The sequence below is a fragment of the Micromys minutus genome (assembly GCF_963924665.1).
Source record: "Micromys minutus genome assembly, chromosome: 13".
In the NCBI taxonomy this organism is placed as follows: Eukaryota; Metazoa; Chordata; class Mammalia; order Rodentia; family Muridae; genus Micromys; species Micromys minutus.
Window position 1 is genome coordinate 32534523 of NC_137982.1, and position 20090 is coordinate 32554612.

The 20090-nt window shown below is 44.1% G+C and overlaps 2 protein-coding genes across 2 annotated transcripts in view; one reads left to right on the forward strand and one right to left on the reverse strand.

The window, feature by feature from the left end:
- ACVR1 (activin A receptor type 1) overlaps positions 1 to 2049 on the reverse strand; it is a 117712-nt gene extending 115663 nt beyond the window's left edge. The window contains exon 1 of the mRNA XM_080928016.1: positions 1658 to 2049. The gene's annotated coding sequence lies outside the window, so the exon portion shown is untranslated. The remainder of the gene's footprint in view (positions 1 to 1657) is intronic.
- Positions 2050 to 2343: 294 nt separating this feature from the next.
- UPP2 (uridine phosphorylase 2) overlaps positions 2344 to 20090 on the forward strand; it is a gene marked incomplete at both ends in the record, with an annotated part of 196587 nt that continues 178840 nt past the window's right edge. The window contains 2 exon segments of the mRNA XM_080927418.1: positions 2344 to 2371; positions 2374 to 2459. Of these exon segments, the coding sequence (XP_080783544.1) occupies positions 2344 to 2371; positions 2374 to 2459 (114 nt within the window).

Sequence of the window (20090 nt, forward strand, 5' to 3'; positions counted from 1 at the left end):
CTCTTTGCTGTCTAGCCAAGGTCTATCTCGGCCCCATTTGTCACCTTTGAGGACCCCTGTGTACAGTGGCAGCAGAGATGTTGCGTTACAGAGTGACAGCAACCCAAGGCACATGGCTCAGCATCAGAACGCTTCTGTCCATCAACCCCAGGATAGAAAACAAAAGTAACCAAATCACAAAAGGAGGGATTTGATCTTAGAATGGTAAGCCAGATCCCATGCAGACTTAAAATAACCTTGTGACCGCACTGTCTCCGTGAGTGGCATGGGTGAGGCCTGGGTTTCATACCTAAGCTGTGTGCCAAATGTAGAGCTGCATGGTAAGGCAGTGTCTGAGGTCAGCACAAGTCTAGTGTCTGCCGCCTGCCCAAGCCTGGGCCTCTGGCCAGCAACCCACCTCCAGAGACTAGTGCCAGGACATACTATAGTGTTTCCATTTAAGGCCTGCCACTTGGATGAGCCCATCTCTGAAGTTTCTTAACACCACCTTTCCAGGAAGAATTTTTTGGGGAAAAGGGAGGTGGTGTCTATTTTTTGACACCGCCTTCCCTTGGGCTGTCAGCGCAGTCTGCCTCTCAGGAACAGGGTTCTTTAAAATCACTGGGTTATGTTTCTATTTGAGGGATTTTTTTTTCAGAAATTATATATCTATGCAAACATAAAAACATATATATATATATGTATATATATATGCATATATGCAATCACATTAAACATGTATGGGACCAGAGATGTTTCCCATCATCTCACACCAATCACACAAACCGCAAAGAAGAAAAGCCAATAAAGGGAACAAATACAATGCATTACCGTCCGCCCCTCTCCAAACGCCAAATTAATGACAACTTTTAACCAACACTTTTCTTCTGCAACAAAATGGGTGTTTTCTTCCCCAAGTAGCTTCCTCCATTGCTCCTCTGCCGTGCAAGGGGCGTTCAGAGTTCCAAGGGAAGAGGGCGGTAGGGAAGGGTGGGAGACGTTATCTGGCACAAACTGCACAGAGCCAAGCCAGTCTCTGAACCAGACAGAAGTCCATGCACGAAGTGGCCCCACAGGCACACAATTCTCCCCAGCGCGCCCAAGGTTCTAGCCTCCCTGTTTTGGTTAGTGTTGAAGGAAGGGTTTTAAACTTGGCAAAGTACTGTGTAACATCTGTAACCACATCTGCCTTCTGGGGATCGGAAGATGAATCCCACATTCCTGGCTTTGAAGCTTTTTGAAACTGCAGCTAGGAAGGACAGAGGGAGGGAGGGAGTTGAACAGAGTTTATTGGCTGTCTCTCCAGCAGAAAATTCCTCTTGGAAGGGATGGATATTTTGTGGGTGGGGGTGACTGGCCAATCTCTTTAGTCTGCCAAGCTCAGCTTGGAAGGTGAGCCCGGGGCAGTGAGGCCAGATCAATTTATAAGTCCGAGGCGCACACCCTGCAGGAGTTCACCCTACGCACACCCAAACCCCCTACTCCAAGCCTCTGCCCTCCCGGGATCCCACCGGCAACAGAGGCCCTAAGCAAGACAGTTTCGTTCCGCCGCGGCTTCCCCCCACGTCGAGAGGGCACGCAGCTTGCGGGAGAAAGAATGAAAGCGAGGGGGAGGCACCGAGACGCCCACCCTCCACCTCCGATCCCGGCCTCGCCTCCAACCTATGTTCCCTCCTACCTCGGTCCTTGGCTCCCGGCGGCGCGGCCGGCGACCAGTCCTCACCTCTGGTCCAGCGGCGGCCGGGTGCTGAACCCGGGGAGGCGGAGAGCGCGAGGCGGCCGGGAGCTGCAGGGCGGCGCGGGAGGCGCGGGGCGGGGCGGGGCGCTGCAGCCGGCGTGGAGCCCGGAACTCCGCGGGCCGCGGGCGGGTGGCCCGGGCGGCGGCGGTGGCGGCGGCGGCGGCGGAGGAGCGCAGCGCTGCGCGGCGCGGGGCGGGAGGCTGGCGGCCACGGGGCCGGGGCGCAGGCTGGCGGCAGGCACTGGGCTGGAGCCGGGGAGACGGCTGACGCGGGGCGGGAGGCGGAGGGCGGGGAGGAGGGCGGAGGAAACTTGCGGCGGCGCGGGGCTCGGCTGGGGGCGGCGGGGAGCCGGCGGCGGCAAAGTTCCCCCAGCGCTTGGGGGCGGCGGCGGTGGCGGCGGCGGCGACCGGGAGCTGGAGCGGGAGGAGCGGGAGGAGGAGGAGGAGGAAGTGGCTGCGGAGCGCTCGGCCAATGAGTGTCTGGAGCTGTGATTAACCAGGCAGCAACACATCATTTCCTCCCGGCGCGGATCCAGGGAGCCGGGAGGGAGAGGGCCGGCGGCGGGGCGGGGCGCTCCTCGCGCCCCCTGCAGGCGCCCGGCCCCAGGGAGCCCGCCCGCCTAGCCATGCTCGCCCGTTGCCCCCGACCCCCGACCCCCGGGCCGCCCCCGCTGCGGGCTGCAGCGAGCCGGGGCTGGCGGGACGCGGGGGAGGCGTGCGGTGCGGCGCGGGGAGCGGCCAGGTAGGCGCGGGCGGGGCCGTCTGGACAGCTCCCGGGGCGCGGGGCGGGCGGGCGGCAGGCAGCCGAGCCGGGAACTGCGGGGGCTCCTGCACTCATCTCCAGCCCTGCGTGTCAGGCGCAGGGGTGGATGTTCAATGCTCCGCCTCAGCCAAGCCATCGCTGCCTTGTCTTCTGATCCCCCCCCCCTCCCCACACACACACACTCTGCTCATTTCCTCGCAGGGTCTAGGGTTATGCAAGCGTTTGCCATTTTCGCAGTCGGCTTCCTTGGTAATAAAAATAAGCAAGTGGGGGGGGGGGGGCTTCTGCAATAATCCCGCCCTGTCCTAGGCGCCATGGGAGCTTACAGTAGGAAGGAAGGAACATTCTCCGCCGCAGAGAGGCTGACAACTTTGGTTCTTAGAAGCACAAAAACACCCCAGTGGGCTAATATTATCTGGAGCATCTTAAAAAAAAAAAAAAAAAAGGCATGCAAGGATCAAATTTTGCATGGTGACGGCTTAGTGTTTAGAAGCACCAAGCCATTTTCTCTGCCCTCTACAAACCTATTATAATGCACCGTTCTATCACAAAGCAGAGTTAAATCTGGCACCAATAAATGGGAAAACCATAAAGTATTTTGTGTCCCTCCAGGTCCTTTCATGTAGAGGGCATTTATTGGGTCACTGGCTGCAGCACTGCAGAAGATTGCAAAGGAAGTGGAAGATCCAGGCATTTCCAAGAGTTGCAATCGAGCTAGCAACACAGGCATATAAATGCACAAGGAACAGCTAGAAAAGAGCCTTCAGGTGTTGTGTAAGCCAAAAAAAAAAAAAAAAAAAAAGGCAGAGACTTTTGTTGCTTCTTTTGTGTTTAGAGGGTCCTCATAGTTGTGTCTGGTGGAGGTCAGGCGAGGAAACTTCAGGTCAGATCAAGGCTGGATCGCGGATCTGTATCTGCTGCTCATGGAAATAATACAACAGAGCCCTCAGTGACACTTGACTGAGGGGTCAGCCCTTGTTATTCAGCGTTTTGACCTTGGGCACACTTTGAACCTAGTGCAGATACCTCTTCTTGCTGCTGTGTACTTCTAAGCCTCCAGACATTTACAGTCACCAGGTCAGTCACAGGTCAGGCACCAGGTTCTATTGTGTTGGCCAAATATCATGATCCCTAGCAGTGTGTGTGTGTGTGTGTGTGTGTGTGTGAGAGAGAGAGAGAGAGAGAGAGAGAAAGGGAGGGAGGGAGGGAGGGAGGGAGGGAGGGGTTGAAGAAGCTTGACCTGCTTTGGGCTGCTACTGTCATAGGTGTGCTCTTACTGTGGCTGGCTCACTGCAGGATTTAACAATTCACACACACACACACACACACACACAATGTTCCAGGGGACTCTGCAGGAGTCTGTGGATGGTATTTGTAGCCTTGCACACAAGCCCTGTGCACCCACTTAGGCACCTTATTCCAGCATTTCTCAACCTTGGCACCATCGGTACTTTGAGCTGGATAATTGGTTTTGCCCTTCTATGTGTTGAAATCTATTTAGCAGCATCCTTGACTTGTGCTCACTAGATTCCAACAGGACAACCCTCCCCCTCACAATAGCGACAACCAGATGTCTCTGAAGTACAAGATCGCCTATTGAGAATCACTACCTCCACCCCAAGAGCCAACCCACTGATTTAACCCTGTTGGAAAAAAAAATCACACCCTTAAAGTAACTTGGAGGAGATACATCTTCTGTCAGTCTAAGCTTCTCCAATCTCAGTCATATGTTTCAAGGAGCCCGACTCCTCTTAATTAACTGCCTGCTGCATTGTGAATTGGCATCTTTTCTGTTTTCTGCGTATCCTCCTCCTTTACGCCCAGATCAACATGTTCCTTTCTAAAAGTCAACAGATTTCAAAAAACTATTAAGAAATGGGGCCTTGAGCAACCTAAGACTCCTGTATGCTATTTTTCTATAAAATGTGGGGAATTTGTTCCATAAAATCTCACAGACAGCTTCTCTTTTAGAGCGAAGCTTTGAATCCTGCAAATAATAATCACATCCTTTTTGTTTAACCAAGGTTGTAAATAATACACACCAGAAATTATAGTGTTTTTTTTTCCATTTAAAATATTTAGATATCCGAACTGAGCCATTTGTATTTCGAAGCCATTTCCTGTTGGTTCCAGAGTGTATGTTTTATGATGGGATAAAAGAACATGTTTTATTTAAATGTATCAAGCAGACGTCAGTTTGGTTAGACTTACCAACTTTCTAAAACAAATCCTCTCAAACAGTATTGGTGAGCTGTTCCAGGGCTGGCTTTGTTGGTAAAGATCCTGATGGTATACTGCAGCTCGGCTTTAAAAGGGTTCTAGGAGAAAAATTAAGGTTTGTGGTTGAAGGAATGAACAAATTCTGAGAGTCTGTTCAATCAGTGGTTATCATATAAAATTCTGGGAAGCAACTCAAAAGGAAAAAATGGGAACAAAAAAAACCACCTCATCCTTCCAGTGGTTCTTTCCATGCTTTGATGGGAATAGACACTTCTGCTCAGCAAAAATATTATTACCAATTTCAATAAAGATGACGATTTTGAACGTTGGGTTTATAATTTGTTCGTGGTTAGTTTTGTAGGCACATGATGGTCACAAACGTATCCAGATCAGCTGATATCTAGATAAGTGACCTGTTTCCATTTAAGTTGAGCGTTGAAGTCTGGGAGAACATTCACATGACCTAAGAGACGAACCCAGATTTGGGGATTCCTTTTGGTCTGAGGAACAGTGAGTCTTCAGCTTCTGTGGTCAGATATGTACAAGACCATTTGTCCTTCTGCTCCAACCCCAGGTTTTCTTAACCCAGGATTTGTACCTCTATTGTAATTACAATATTGGAGGGAGAGTCATTAAAGAAATTAATATCATGCATATTCTAGACCACAGCTGTTTTGTTACGTATGTCTAATGGAAGTGATGTTTCCAGAAGTAATAGCACCATTGGCAATCCACAGGCATTTTCTTGCCTTTTAAAGGAACATCATTTAAGTGGGAGAAAAAACTGACCCAGTTCATCATAACTATTTTTGGAGAATGATAAACTAAAAGGCCTTGAGATATGAAATTTAGTCCTAATCTTGTGACAAAAAAAAATGAAAAAGCTACAAAGTTAATACTATGATCTAAAGATGAAAAAATGGTTGATTGTAATCGTAAGAGATGGAAGAGAAACCCAAGCTAAAAAGACCACTACAAATGGTAACATTAGCATCTTCTTTCCCAAGGAAAAACAGTGAAAAATAGTCTTGAGCGTTGGTTTTTAGCTTCATGTTCCAGGCCTTTCTGGGATTCATTGGTTGTGTATTTCATAGGAGAGGTGATTGGCGAGCTACTGTACTCGATGAGGTATGGGTATCACAAAGGAAATCCTGAAGATGTACATCTTTCAAGTCAGGCATTATACAGTTCCCCCTGACATGCCAGTGTACTACTTGGAGCCACCTTGGTAAAAATTGTTGCAAAGTTTGGGGAAAAGATTGTTCATTAAACCATGTTGAGACATATAGAAAAATGGAGTTAGTATCTGCTCAAATCAGTATTGAAATATTTATACAAGGAATAAATGTGTGTGTGTGTGTGTGTGTGTGTGTGTGTGTGTGTGTGTGTGTGTGTGTGATGTAATGTGCTGATCTAAAACTTCTAAACTCAAGGAACCCACCACCTCGGTCTTTTTTCTAGTCACTTGGAATATAGGTTATAGTCAAACAGGAGTTGAATTGTTTTAAATCATGAATTAATTGAAAGCCAGAGTAAATGAATTCTTATTATTAGGAAGAAAATTACTTCCTAAATAGAAAACATAAAATAAATAAGTGTTGAGTTGACTTGACTATGTAAAGCCTTTCCCCCGAAAATGTTTAAAGAATAAACAAACAAGGAGGAAAGGGAATAAGTTCACCCACAACATAGATTAAAAAACATTAGAATGATGATGTATAAGAAACTCAAAATAAACAAAATGGACCCTCTACTTAAAGGTCAGATTTGATGAAAATTAAAATGGTCATATGTGAGAATTGGAAATGTTTATCCTTTAAAAACTGGAGAAACTGTGGAAAAGGAAGCCAGACACAGTGGTAGTGATACAAACCTTCAATGCCAGCACTTGGGAAACAGAGATAACTCAGGCCAGACTGAGTTTCAGGACAGTCAGGACTATATAGACTCTGACTCAAAACAAACAAACAAACAAACAAAAAACCAGATGAATGATAGATAGATAGATAGATAGATAGATAGGTAGATGATAGATAATAGATAGATGGGTGATAAAATATATGACTGATTAAATAGATAAATAAGGAGCAGAAGGTAATACAAATAAAATATTCCATGCAATTATTTCAAAGCCTTTGTCAGTAATTAAGCATGTTTCTGCTGGTAAATTTGGTTTAATAAAGGACACAGTTGCTGAGGAGATTGCATGCTGGAAAACAATTTATAAAAGATAATTAGGTGATATGTATCAACATCTTAACAATATTTATATCCTTTGACACTTTAGTCCCACCTCAGAAATTTATGCTAAGAAAATAAAAAGCATCAAATGAAAAAGGGTTTGCATAAAAGGATAGCTATCATCTTCTAAGTTTGGAAATGTCAACAGTGAATTAGTTCTACGCTGAAATGTGTAACAGAGATTTTTAAATTCATAACTATCTCTCCTTCTCTTGGGATACTCAATGACCAAATGGAACAAAGGGGAGTCTGTTGACCAAGCATAAAGACCTAAGTTCAGATCCCAGTAGTATGTCAAGATCCTGGTCCTGTAAATCACGTGCTGGCCCAGCAAAGATAAGACATTCCCTGGAGCTCACTGGTCAGCCAGCCAGTCCAACCAATCTGTGCACTGCAGAGTCAGGGAGATCCCAGTCAGAAGTTAGGTTTGTGGTAAGTGATGGTACACACCTTTAATCCCCGTCCTAGGAAGGCAGAGACAAGTGTTCTCTGTGAATTTCAGGCAAGCCTGGTCGACATAGTGAGCTCCAAGACAGCCAGCACCACATAGATGGATCTGATCCTACAACAACAACAATAATAATAAATTACAGTGGAGGGCAACAGAGAAAAATACTTTCTACAAAATTCTAGGAAAAATGTTTCAGAAAATTTATTCTCTCCCTCCCTCCATCTCTCTCTCTCTCTCTCTCTCTCTCTCTCTCTCTCTCTCTCTCTCTCTCTCTCTCTCTCTCTCCCTCTCTCCCTCTCTCCCTCCCTCCCTCCCTCCCTCCCTCCCTCCCTCCCTCTCTCTCTCTCTCTCTCTCTCTCTCTCTCTCTCTCTCTCTCTCTCTCTCTAGCTCTCTTTCTCTGAGTTGCAGGCATGCCCAGGCTACCATTACCCTGGCTCTCAAAATAAAGACAACACTTTCTTTACATTAGAAATGAACTCTCTGGCCATTCAGGGTCCCTGCGTTCCAATCATTCTATAGCACTACTTTAATAAGCAGAAATAATAAACATTATAAAAATAGAAATGCACATATTTTCAAAGGATCTGACAGTCATGGAACAGCATCTCACTGGTGAGGAGTTCATATGGATGTGTATTTGTCAAGTGGGAAGTGCTGCTTTGGTGGGATGTGTATGTGTATGTGTGTGTGTGTGTGTGTGCGCGCGCGCGCGCGCGCGCGCGCGCGCGCGCGCCTGTGTGCCTGTCTGTGTGTCTAACTGTGTGTATCTGTGTGTGCCTATCTGTCTATGTTCTGCTCATAGATCTCCTTCTTTGAGAAGGAAAATTTCCCCCAAGGATCTGCCTCCTTTGCCTACATTTTAGACTCCTCTTGATTGGCTTCTTTGCAACTACAAAGGCTAGATCCCCTCAGGCTTTTCTGAGGTCTTAAGTCTGAAGTTATTTGAGTTTTTAACTTACTTAACTATGGTTAATGTCTCTTCATTGTCTAGAGGTGGGCTTCAAAAGGCGGTCCCTAGAGTCCCTCTGATAAACGTTGTTAGGAAGATCAAATCAATTTCCTCATCAAATTAAACAAATGCATTTCAAATTTCACTGTGGTAGACATTTTTAGAGAACATTCCTTTTCCTGATTTCTCTCCGAATGTTTGCGCCATGAGGACATTGTCATAGATAAGAAATCAAATTAATTTTCTAAGGCCTGATGTGGCCCCAATTCTACCCATATCTAAAATGCAGCCCCTTCCTTTTTATTAACCTACTTTTTTTTTCTTTTAATGAAACTCCAAAGAGCCGCTACGAAGGTTAATTACATATAGTGGAGAACTAGCCATCTGACCTTATGCAAGTAACTCCAGATTTCATAGGCTCCTTTCTTCTCCTCCAGTATGGAGCTAGGACTGGGCTGCTTCTTGGAGACCTGTTACTTCTGAAATCCCAGCCCTTATTTGGAATCCCTGCATTTGACCTTTCTGAGCGTGAAGAGCTCAAGATTTCCAGGAACTCACAGAAGGCCTTTTAAACCCAGTGGGATGAAGGTGCCTGCCCACAGGAGGAGGCTAAGGTAGCCTGGCCAAGTCGAAATCAGTTAGTCTCACCAGTCAAGGGAAGGGACTCCATCAAATAGGTTAGTGGGCCAGGACATACCCGGCACAACAAAGTATGCGAACAAATGAAAGATACAAAGTTGACAAGGACAATGTGACAGACTGCAGTGTAGAGGAAACAAAGAACCAGTTTCCTCCCATTTCCAGCTGCCATGTCCTCCTCAGAAATGTTCTAGAAATAGGAGCAATTATGTGTGTTTTCTTTTGCTCTGTCACACTGGCAACATAACCTAGGTTATGCTTCTGTGCTTTTTTTTTGCTTTTAATTAATGTCACAATGTATCCTGATGCTCATCAACCACCCTTTGATAAACAGCCTTTTCTGTAATAACTAAACTGTTACTCCCAAGATTATTTTTACTGTGTCCCTGAGTTAGGGGGCTTGGAAGTTTCCAGAGGTCTCACTCTTGTCACATCTCTGCCTTTTCTCCTTGGAAAACTTAGTCCCCAAAACACACACAGCTTTCAAAGGATTCACAGCTATTTAAGGCAAGGCTGGGGCTAGAATTTGTTCCTCCTAACCACCCCTCAGTCCCATTTTACTCTCTGATGATATGAAATTAAACACGTTATAATTAAACTTGCTTTCTGAAGTGGTATACATTCTATGACTCGATTTTTTTTTTTTTTTTTTTTTTTTGAACTAACATGAACGCTGTGCGGAAGAAACTTTACAGAGCTCTGCATGAAGATGCTTCCAGTGATGATATAGAGATTATGTCAGTCCAAGTAATCTTTGTACCCTGTGTCTGTGGAGGAGTTCTCGTATTTGGGCATAGGCATACAAGTGCATGTACTTACAGATTGAGCTAGGGGACTTGGGCATGCTGATCAAGCTCTCAACTACAGAGCCACATCCCCCCAACCCCTGCTTTTTGTTTGTCATGACAGGGACTCAGCCTATAGCCTTGCTTGGCTTACAATTTACTATGTAGATGCAGCTGGCCTCAAACTCACAGCTTCCCCAAAAACCTCCCCCCACCCCTGTGTTTTAAGACAGGGTTTCTCTGTGTAGCCCTGATCATCCTGGAACTATAGACCAGGCTGGCCCCAAAGTCACAGAGATCTGCATGCCTCTGACTCCCGGTGCTTGGATTAAAGGCATGTGCCACCACCACCCTAAACCTCTCTTTTTAATAGAAAATTTATTGAGCTATAATTGCCTTTTAAGATGTATTTTATACCATGTATGTGTCTGTGTTTAGGCATACACACATGTGTGCAGGCACCTACTGTGGCCAGAGGCAGTGGATCTCCCGGAGCTACAGTTAGCTGACATGGCTCCTGGGAATCTAACTCTGGTCTTCTGGGAGAGCCATGCATGTTCTTAACCACTGTGCCATCTTTTTGTATTATACACATTGCCCATTCCAAGTGTACAGTCCAAGTATTCCCTTCAAAGACCTGAGCAATCATCACAGCAGATCAATTTGAAACCATCTTCCTTCCCTGAAAGTGAAATCCTGCATATACCAGCAGTCTCTTACTGTATGCTCCTTACACTTGGTTTATATTTTTTTATTTTTTCACAATAGTTGTTAGTCATGTGAATAGACAAATGAATTGAAAATAAAAAGTAAAAGAATATCATATCCCCTGCGATAATAAATAGGAGAAAAGTATTCCCTTTTTAAAACTAGTTTATTTAGTATGTGTGGGTGTTTTCTCTGCATGCATGTCTGAATGCCTCGTGCCTACAGTGCTTGCAGAGGCCAAAAAATGTGTCAGATTCCCCTGGGACTAGCAAATAGTTCTCGGTAATCCTCCCTGTGGCTGCTGGGATCAAACCCAGGTTCTCTGGGATAGGAGGCAGGGTTCTAAGCCACTGGGCTCTCTCTCCAGCTGCAGAGAAAAGTATGTAAAAAGGTACGTGGTTTCCCTTAGTTTCTTGGTTGTATTCTGAGTGTCTTTCCAAGTCATTAGATATTCTCTGGGAGTGTGACGAAGATCTTTGGCTATACACAGCTTTTGGCCACATCTCATAATTTCTTTAGGCTAGAATCCCAAGAGTAGTCATCCTGATCATATTTCTAATCACAACGGATCTGATCCCTTTCCACTAATATTTCTTTCTCATAGCAGTTTATTTATTTATTTATTTATTTTGGTTTTGAATTGGTTGGTTTTTGTTGGTTTGGTTTTGAGTCAGAGTGTCTCTATATAGCCCTGGCTGGCTTGCTTCTCACTCTGTAGAACAGGCTGAACTCAAACTTAGAGTAATCCTTCTGTCTTTGATTCCTAAATGCTGGAATGACAAATGACTTCCACCATCTTTTTAATGCTGTCCGCAGCCCTTGTTTAGTTCTTGCCAACTGGGAATTTTTAAAGTTAACTATTTTGAGCTGAGTGGTGTTTGTGGCAGAGTTCTGTAGTACCTACCGGCCACAGGTAAAGCCTGAGATGCAATCCCCAGCACCACGAACATCCCCCAAATTGCTTTAGTTTAAATTCATTTGATTATTATTAATGATGCTGGACCTTCTTCATACATGCATTAATCTTTCTCTAATGTTCTAATTCTCTGTCAGTTAATGTCCTTTGCTTATCCTTTTTGGTATTACTGTTACTTTTATAGAGGATGTTGAGGTGTTTTTTTTTTTTTTTTGTTTGTTTTTGTTTTTTTCTCCTTGCTTACTAAGAACAAGGTAAAAATTCTAGTCTGCTAATAACTTTTGAACTTTTGAGATTCTTTATCCTCGGAGTGGGATTGGTCACCTTCTTTAGAGTTGTATTTTCTATCATGTTGAAGAATCATCAAAGAAAGGAAAAAGACCATTTGCAAAGTTCCTTACGTTTGGATAAAGCAAACTATATGCTTATTGCATTGCAAATTCCTAAAAATAATATCTGCTGCCTGTTGCAGTAAATATGAAAACTAAAAAGACTTATCTCTTTATCAGCCCCTGAGGTCTCACTCTGCCAATGCCACTCTAATGTGAAGCTATACACACAGACTCTGTCACTCAGTCCACAAGCTACACTCTCCACGAGATTCCCTTCCTTGGTGGTTCACTCTGCCTGCCTCTGTCCTGGTTGGAATTACCGCCCCGGTGTCTTCTCTCCTCCACTGTCCATCACAAGCATCACTTCAAAACCCGGTAACTTTTCAAACGGGTTTATATAATTGATTCTCAATTCACAAACCCTCTACACTTAAGATTACATAACATGGACAAAGATACAAACTGCCCTTGTATATGTAATAGAAGACCTATAGAATCCCTTAAAATATTCCTATCTACCTATTGCCAGTTATGGCCACCAGGATCCAGGTCTGCTTTCTCCGGCTCCATCTTGATTTCCTCTTTTTTTCTCTCTCTTCTTCCAATTTCCTCCCTTTTCTCCGCTTACCTCTCCCTGTCCAATCATGTAATGCCTTAACATAAATCTACATAGCTGCCAATAACAGGGAAACTGTATTAAGTAAAATTTGTTTTTCCTAAGTAGCTAGATAATTTGTGTTTAATTTAATTCATCTACCTCTACAGAAGGTAACCCCAGTCTTGAACCAAATCATACCCAAATAGAAAATGCACCAATCTTAATTCCCTTTTCTCTTTGACAAATCTGAGTTTTTTTAACCGATGGGTATGTTGGCTCAGTTCCTCCTAGCATGCCATAAGAGGCACAGGTACTCTAGCATCTAACACAGGGACCCTATCTGGAATGAAGGAAACAAATGTCCCACTCTTTCAATAGATGAAGGTTGTTATTGACCTGCTCAAAGAGAGTTCAAATGTGAACTCTGAAAGTACATATTTGTCTTTATAATGGAGAAACGGCTAGGGATGGAAATTGAATGCCCACTCAGCACCTGGGTAGCAGGGATTGGTCCTGCATATTTGGTTTAAAAGGAATGGAAAATGTAATTTATTTAAGAAAAATGACCATCCAAAAATTGCCACCACCACCACCACCACCGCCACCTCCAATACCTCTCACATGCTCTAGTGTGAGATCCATGGAAGAAGCTGCCTCTGTGTTCAGAAGGGCTTGTGGTTCCTGTTGACAAATTAAGTGTAGAATTGGGGACTAGTTGGGTGTTTATCAGTTTCCCAGAGAACCTAGAGTAGTGACTGGTGCCTGAGATCCCAGCACTTGGGAGGTAAAGACAGGAGGGTGAGGAGCCTAAGGCCCTCCTTCTGACTTACATAGCCAGTTGGAGACTCCTCGGGCTGTCTCAGAATTGAAAATAAGAGGATTTTTCATCAAGAATCATCTGCTTCCATGAGGCACTCATCTACTTAGGTGTTGGGCATTGCTAACAAAACTCAGAACAATCTTAATTAGATAGTTGATTTCCAGAATAAAGAGAAAAAAAGAATCATTTTCACCACCATGAAACTTTCGGAACAAAAAAAAAATATAGAAGACTAGGACAAATTTGACATAGCCTCTACCCTTTGCTGCTGTTGTTGTCGTTTCAAGAAACTGATGATTAGAAAAGAAGAGGATGGGTAAGGTGGTTTTAAAACAGTCCCAGCAGAGTTGGGTACATCTCTGTGAGTTCTAGGCCAGTCTGATCTACACAATGAATTCTATCGAGGGCCACATAGTGAGACCCTGTCTCAGAAGAAGAAAGAAAAAAAAGAAGAAGAAAAAAAGAAAAAGAATGGCAATGTTTTTGATTCATGAAAGTTTCAGACCTACCCATTGTAACGTGTAAATGTAACAATACTGGTCTTCCATCAAGCCTTCCTAAGTTGACAATAAAGATAAGCTTCATATGAAAGTAAATGGATTATAGTATATACAAATGCACTAAATATTAAATAAAGATCAAGCATTTAAAAAACAAAGAACTTCTGAAGCAGTCAGTCTGTGAGTTGTATTGACTCATGGTGCTCCACTGTAATCAAGCAGGGAATATAGTTTATTGGTGATACAAGATTTTTCTTCTTCTCCTCCTCCTCCTTCTCCTCCTCCTTCTCCTCCACCTCCTCCTCCTCCTCCTGTGTGCCCAGAAAGCATACTGTTAGGGATGTTGGCAATGCAGTCACATCACCTGCTGAGATGTCCAGGTTCTCAAGTCCCAGGACAGAGAATAGCAGGAGCACAGGGTGAGGGACTAGAAAAAGTTTATTTAAAAATAGAGAAAAAGACCCTCCGAGAATGAAGTGAGCAGGAAAGATGGGAAAAGGCGTATCTGGAAAAAGCAGAACCAGACATCCATCTGGAGACTCTTTTACCTCATCACACAACATCCGCCTTCTTTCTCATCTATTGATCTCTGCCGGTTCTTAAACATGCTCTGTCTGGAGTATGTATAGGTTGAACAAGTGAGGGAGGAATTCCAGTCTGGTCTTGTTGATTTGCTTCTCTCAAATATTAATTTTGACATTTTGCTCCATATCTCTACCTGGCCACTGTAGGACAGGGAGCTGGTCAGTGAGGGCAGACAGTTCCACCTGCCTTCCCATCACCCCTAAAGTCCCCAGAGAAGATGGGAGAAGCAAAAACTTGAACCCACTTCAGTGCCTTTCTTGACTTAATAAAATCATCCAAACCCAACGTTTTTAAATTAGCTAATAGTTTTCCTTTCCTTTCTTCTTTCTTCCTCCTTCTCCCTCCCTCCTGCCCTCCTTCCTGTACAAACTTGTCTAAAGATTATTTTAAACCACAACTTTCTGACATGAAAAGGAACAACTCTTGGACACACTCCTGCATTGCCCCTCCTCCCCACTCCCCTGGTCCTTTCAGAGCTGTTAGGCCAAGGGTCCTCTATCACTTCCTGGTGGTTTTCCATCCTTAGATATATCTGATAAGAGTTTAAAGTATGTTGCTGTGGAGTAGTTAAACAGATTCTGTATTATCGCTAATGAATTTTCCTAGGGAGGTAAAAAAAAAAAGCCACATTGTTTTGAAAAACATGTTTTAAAAATAATTTTATAGACTGCAGATTTTGTAAATGATCATGTGAATTGTTGAGAGGGGGTTCCCAACCTTGTTAATGTCCCCTTAGCATTAGGCTTTTGTTCTCCAGCCTTAAATATGTCCTTTTCTCCCACAGACTGCATTTCTAGGGGTATAATTGCTGTCTCCATGTAAAAGACAACTCATGTGCATAAATTTCCACGCACTGCAATGGGACTGCCTCCCTCATTTTAATGCAGATGTGATCCAGAGGGTAGAGTTACTCTCACTTCCCTGAGCAGATGAAACAGATTACACATTAAATATTGTCTTTGGAACCAGGTGCACAGAAACAACCAATTACCTAGACAGCTCATCATGGCCTGATATGTTTACCACATTGTTTTTTTGTTTTTTTTTTTTTTCTTTTTTGTTTTCTCTTTAAATATTTGGCAAAATTATTCTGAGGCATTCATTTTCTCTGCAATGAATAGAATATACTTATTAATAAAGGCCCCCTTTGTGTGACTTAGTCACAGTTGACTCACAGAAGCCTGCAAAACCACATTGGAAAGTTTCTGAACTGAACTTAAGTTGCCTGGAAGACAAAGCTTTGTTACTGCAGAGAGGAGACTGCTTCTGGTGCTTCCTGAGGAAACCATTGGCATTGAAATCACCAAGAGGAGGAGGAGTGAAGGAGTGGAGGAGGTCTCTGTTCCCTCCACTCCTCCTTGAATTGATCAAAAAGGGCAGCATCCCTAAAGAGTTATCCGATTTCAGTCACTGCTAATAACATCTGGAACTATCTCCACGCATTTGTTCAGCAACCATGTTATTGTCTGCCCTCCATTTTGAGATGAGGTTTCATGTGCAAAAGCCGAACCCTCTCCCCTGGCCTGGAACTCATGGACATCCTCCTGTGTTTGCCTTCTGAGTGCTGAGATTAAAGGCGTGTGCCATCGACACAGTCAGCAGTGCTGATGTTCTGAACTGAAGACTGTTGTTCCTTTGGGTCTTTTGTAAATCTGAAATGCACATGAGCACAAGAGCTTCCACGACCTGTTTCTGTTGCTCCAAGAGACTTTCATCACGTGTGGAGGAGGGGTTGTGTTACAGGTCATTAGCCCCCCCCCCCAAATAATCTAAGATCCAGGCTGGTGACCCACAGAAGCACACACATCACTTTGATTTCAAGGCCACATTGATCTACATCAGGAGTTTCAGAACAGCCAGGGCTACTTAGAGTGACCCTATCTTTAAAAAGGAGGGGGAAGACAGGAAGGTGTCATGGTGCACAACTTTAATCTCAGAATTGGGGAGGCAGAAACCAAAGTGGATCTCTCTGAGTTCCAGGCCGATCTGGTCTACCTAGCAAGTTCCAGGACAGCCAGTAGAGCTATGTGGTGAGACTCTCTCAAAAGAGAAAAAAGAAAGGAAGAGAGAAAGGATGGAAGGATGGAATGAAGGAAGAAAAAAAGGATAGAAGGGAGAAAGAAAGAAAGAAAGAAGGAAAGGAAGCAGAAAGAAAAGAGAGAGAGAGAGAGAGAGAGAGAGAGAGAGAAAGAGAGAGGGAGAGAGAAAGGGAGAGGGGAGGGGGATCTGCAATTGGTGGAATGGGAACTATTAGGAAGACTGGAGACAGGTAACTTTGTGGTAGGACTGTCCACAGTGGGCTGCTGCTATGTGGAAGTGAGGTGTCATTAGAAGCCCCATAGAAAGGCTTAGTGTAGGAGGCTTGGAAGTCAGACACCTGCTGGTAGAGCTGTTAAGCAGAGCATCTTCCAAGCTCATAAATCCCAACTTCCTTTGGAAGGTAGGGGGAGTTTTAAGGAAAGGAAGAAAAACATACACAACAGAGAGAAATCAGAAATTTGCTTGCTGTGCTTGCAGGTGGGGAGGAGGGAGCCGGTGTGTGTGTGTGTGTGTGTTATGTGCATCTGTGTGGCATGTATGCATGTGCATATTGCTTTGTATGTGTATGGTCATATATGTGCCTCTGTGTGTGTATATATGTGTGTGCACATGTGTGTGGGAGGGGGTTGAACTCACTTAGAGCCTTGGGTTTTACTAGGCAAGTGCCCATCTATGTGCAATATCCCCAGCTTCTGTTTTTTTTGTTTTGTTTTGTTTTTTCGATAAATCATCTCAGACACTTTTGAGAAGATAAACATTTTTAGATGTGAGTTGGAGAACGTGAATAACAATGAATACTGCATCTCTCTCATGTGTTGTATTCAATGTAGAAGGTGGTCCAAGGACTGTGAAGGGCAACCTCAAATGTCCTTGTAAAATTATGAATGCACACACACTTAACCTTGTATGTGCAGATACTTGTATTGACCTTGTATCCTGCAGATACTTAATGCATGTTAAATGCATTTAATTGTAAAATGGTGTATGTGCAAAGTTCATGTCATAGCACTAAATAGAAAAAAGATGGAAGTGACCTACTCTGTATGACATACTCTGTCAGGAAATTATGATGCATTTCTACTGTGGATACAGAAGCATTTGAAAACTGCAGTAAGGAAGTTTGTACTGAATTATATAAGGTGAGTTTCACAATATATTGGCAAATGAAACAAAAAGATCCCATTGGGTGCAAGAAAATACTGTACCACAAAATTTCAGCTAAAAGAAAAAAATAGCAAAAGGAAGTGTACACATCTATACTTCTGTTATAACGCCACAGAGATCCACAGCCTCGGAGTAGGAACATGGTGCCATCAGAAAGTAGAGGAAAAGGCAACATGATTAATGCTTTAGAATATTTATTTAATTTCTGTATGTGTAAAGTGTTTTTCCTTCATGTATGTAAGTGCATCACAAGTGTGCCTGGTGCCAGCAGAGGTCAGAAGAGGATAACGTCGTCCCTAGAACTGGAATGTATGTCTGAATAAGTCTGTGTGCAGCGTGTAGATTCAGGTCCCTACAGAGACTAAAAGACTTGGTTTCCCTGAAACTGGAGCTACAGGGCGTTGTGAGCTGCCATATGGATGCTTGAACTCTACCTAAGTCCTCTGCAAGGGCAGCAAGTGCTCTTAACCACTAAGCCGTCTTTACAATGGAGTAGATAATTCTGCACACCTCAAAAGGGAGATGGGGACATGAAATGCAAGTGTACATCTGACCCCCCCCCCCAGCAGCATGGTACAGTCCGTGGGACATTTTCAGGAAATATGTCTGCTTATAATTTCTGGCCGGGGCGTAGTGACAATTTTGGAGTTTTTGGTTTCTTTGAAAAACACAGAAATGTTATGGGGATGTTTTCATTTTAATCCCAGGTGTGGGATATGGAGCTGCTTCAGATTGCCCACAGCAGCTGACTATGATTTGCCTCCTGCTCTAGCCAGCTGCAGATACTTTCTGTGATTGTGTGATGTTTGGAATTCTGAGAACTCTTCAGAGGGTATATAAATGCCAGGGCCCCCAAGAGGAGGGTGGGTTGTTGGTGGGTTATTGGTTGTTTGTTTGTTGTTGGTTGCTGTGAGGCACAGTTTGTGTAGTAGTCATTCACAAAGAAGAAACAAGAAGAAATTAGATATCCTGAAAATAAAGATCAAACTTGCCCCAGAGCCCGATGCACCTAATCTGTGGAAAGTCATTTAACAATAACATCCCCTTTCAGATCCCTGACGTTATTCAGGAATCTCTTTCCTTTCTTCTCCATCCTTTTTTCCTCTTTTATCTAGTGTTAGGGGGTTGAAAGGGTGGAAAAAGAGTAGACAAGGGTGGATGAAAAACGAACCCACAAAGTAGCAAAGAGACAGTTACAGCTGTGTGTGGTGCTGAACGCTTGGGAGGAGGTTTAAGGTCATTCTTGGCTACGAAGTGAGTTTGAGGCTCTATGAGGTCTTATCTCCATGACCACCAACAAAATTATCCCCTTATTTAGTAGTTGTGTGGCCTTGGGTTACAGAAGAAAATCATTCTGGCTCTCGCTACTATTCTCTCATACATAGCATGGTACTTGGAGAAATGAGGTTGAGAATTGTGAGAAATAGGAAGGAAGGATGCAGAAGAGATTATAAAAACAATACTTAGCTCCCAAAAAGTTGCTAGAGGGAACCTGTAGCGTTAAACGCTATGTGTGCCTGGCTGTTCTGTACAAAACTAACAAAGGAGAAGCCTCTCCTGCCTCTCACCTTGGTACTTCTCTTCTGAGGTTCTAGTATAGAAAATGGGGGGGGGGGCTGTTACTTTGTGTGTCTGTGGCAGGTGCCAGCCAATGGCTGGGTTAGCAACAGGCACATGAGAAATGGTGGTGTTCACAGTTTCTACATTAATGGGGTAGGGAGCTTGACGTCCTAAGTTGACCTGGGAAAAAAACTAACAACAGATCTCAGCTACAGATATTTTGTATTATGTCTGGGTTTTAAGAGAGCAGGGAGGGGGGAGGTGGGGAAGTGAACTTGGTGGGTACTGTCGCAGCACAGACAGCAAGCTGGGTTGCTTTCCCCTGCATCTTCAGTGAGGGAAGACAGTGTTCCTAACAGAAATATCTAGAACATGGCTAAAAGACTCAACTACTGACCCATGAAACCAAGAAAACAGGTGGACACCACCATGAAACAACCATGAATGTGTGGTCGCCAGTCCTCCTGAGCCTGTGGGTGGGGGCTAAATTATCCGGGGAACCCAGAAAAATCTTTGCAAGTTCGCAGGAGCATGAGAATATATTTCCTCCCCAAGGAAATCCACAACCTTTCCTCAGATTGTCGAGAGGGGTGCCTGCTTCCACAAAGGACTATAAACCCCTGCTCAGCCAGTGACACCGGGAACTTCTGACTGATCCAGTGATAAAACTTTCCTAAAGACCATAAGGAAAGGATGAATGAAACGCAGCTCTACTGACGTACCCCAGGCTAGCCTCCAACATGTTATGCCGTTCAGGATGACCTTTTTATTCCTGATGCCCCATCCTCCACCTCCCGAACGGGAAGTACGGACATCACCAGGAACCCGTGGTTTTAAATAGGACTGGAGATGAACTTCTTGCATGTGAGATGAGTGCTCTACCAACCGAGCTGCATCCCTAGCCCCTAATTGCTTCCTAAGCAGCCTGTCTTATACTCTTTCTGTTTTGTCATATTCCTGTTTACTGTTTACTGAAGATTCTTCCTTAAATGTGTTCGCTCTTCCAACTTAAATGCCTGTGTTAGCTTCAGCCTAAGCAAAGATATCTGTGAAATTGGGAGTAAACTGTGCTTCTGGAGATTCTCCTCTCTCTCTCTCTCT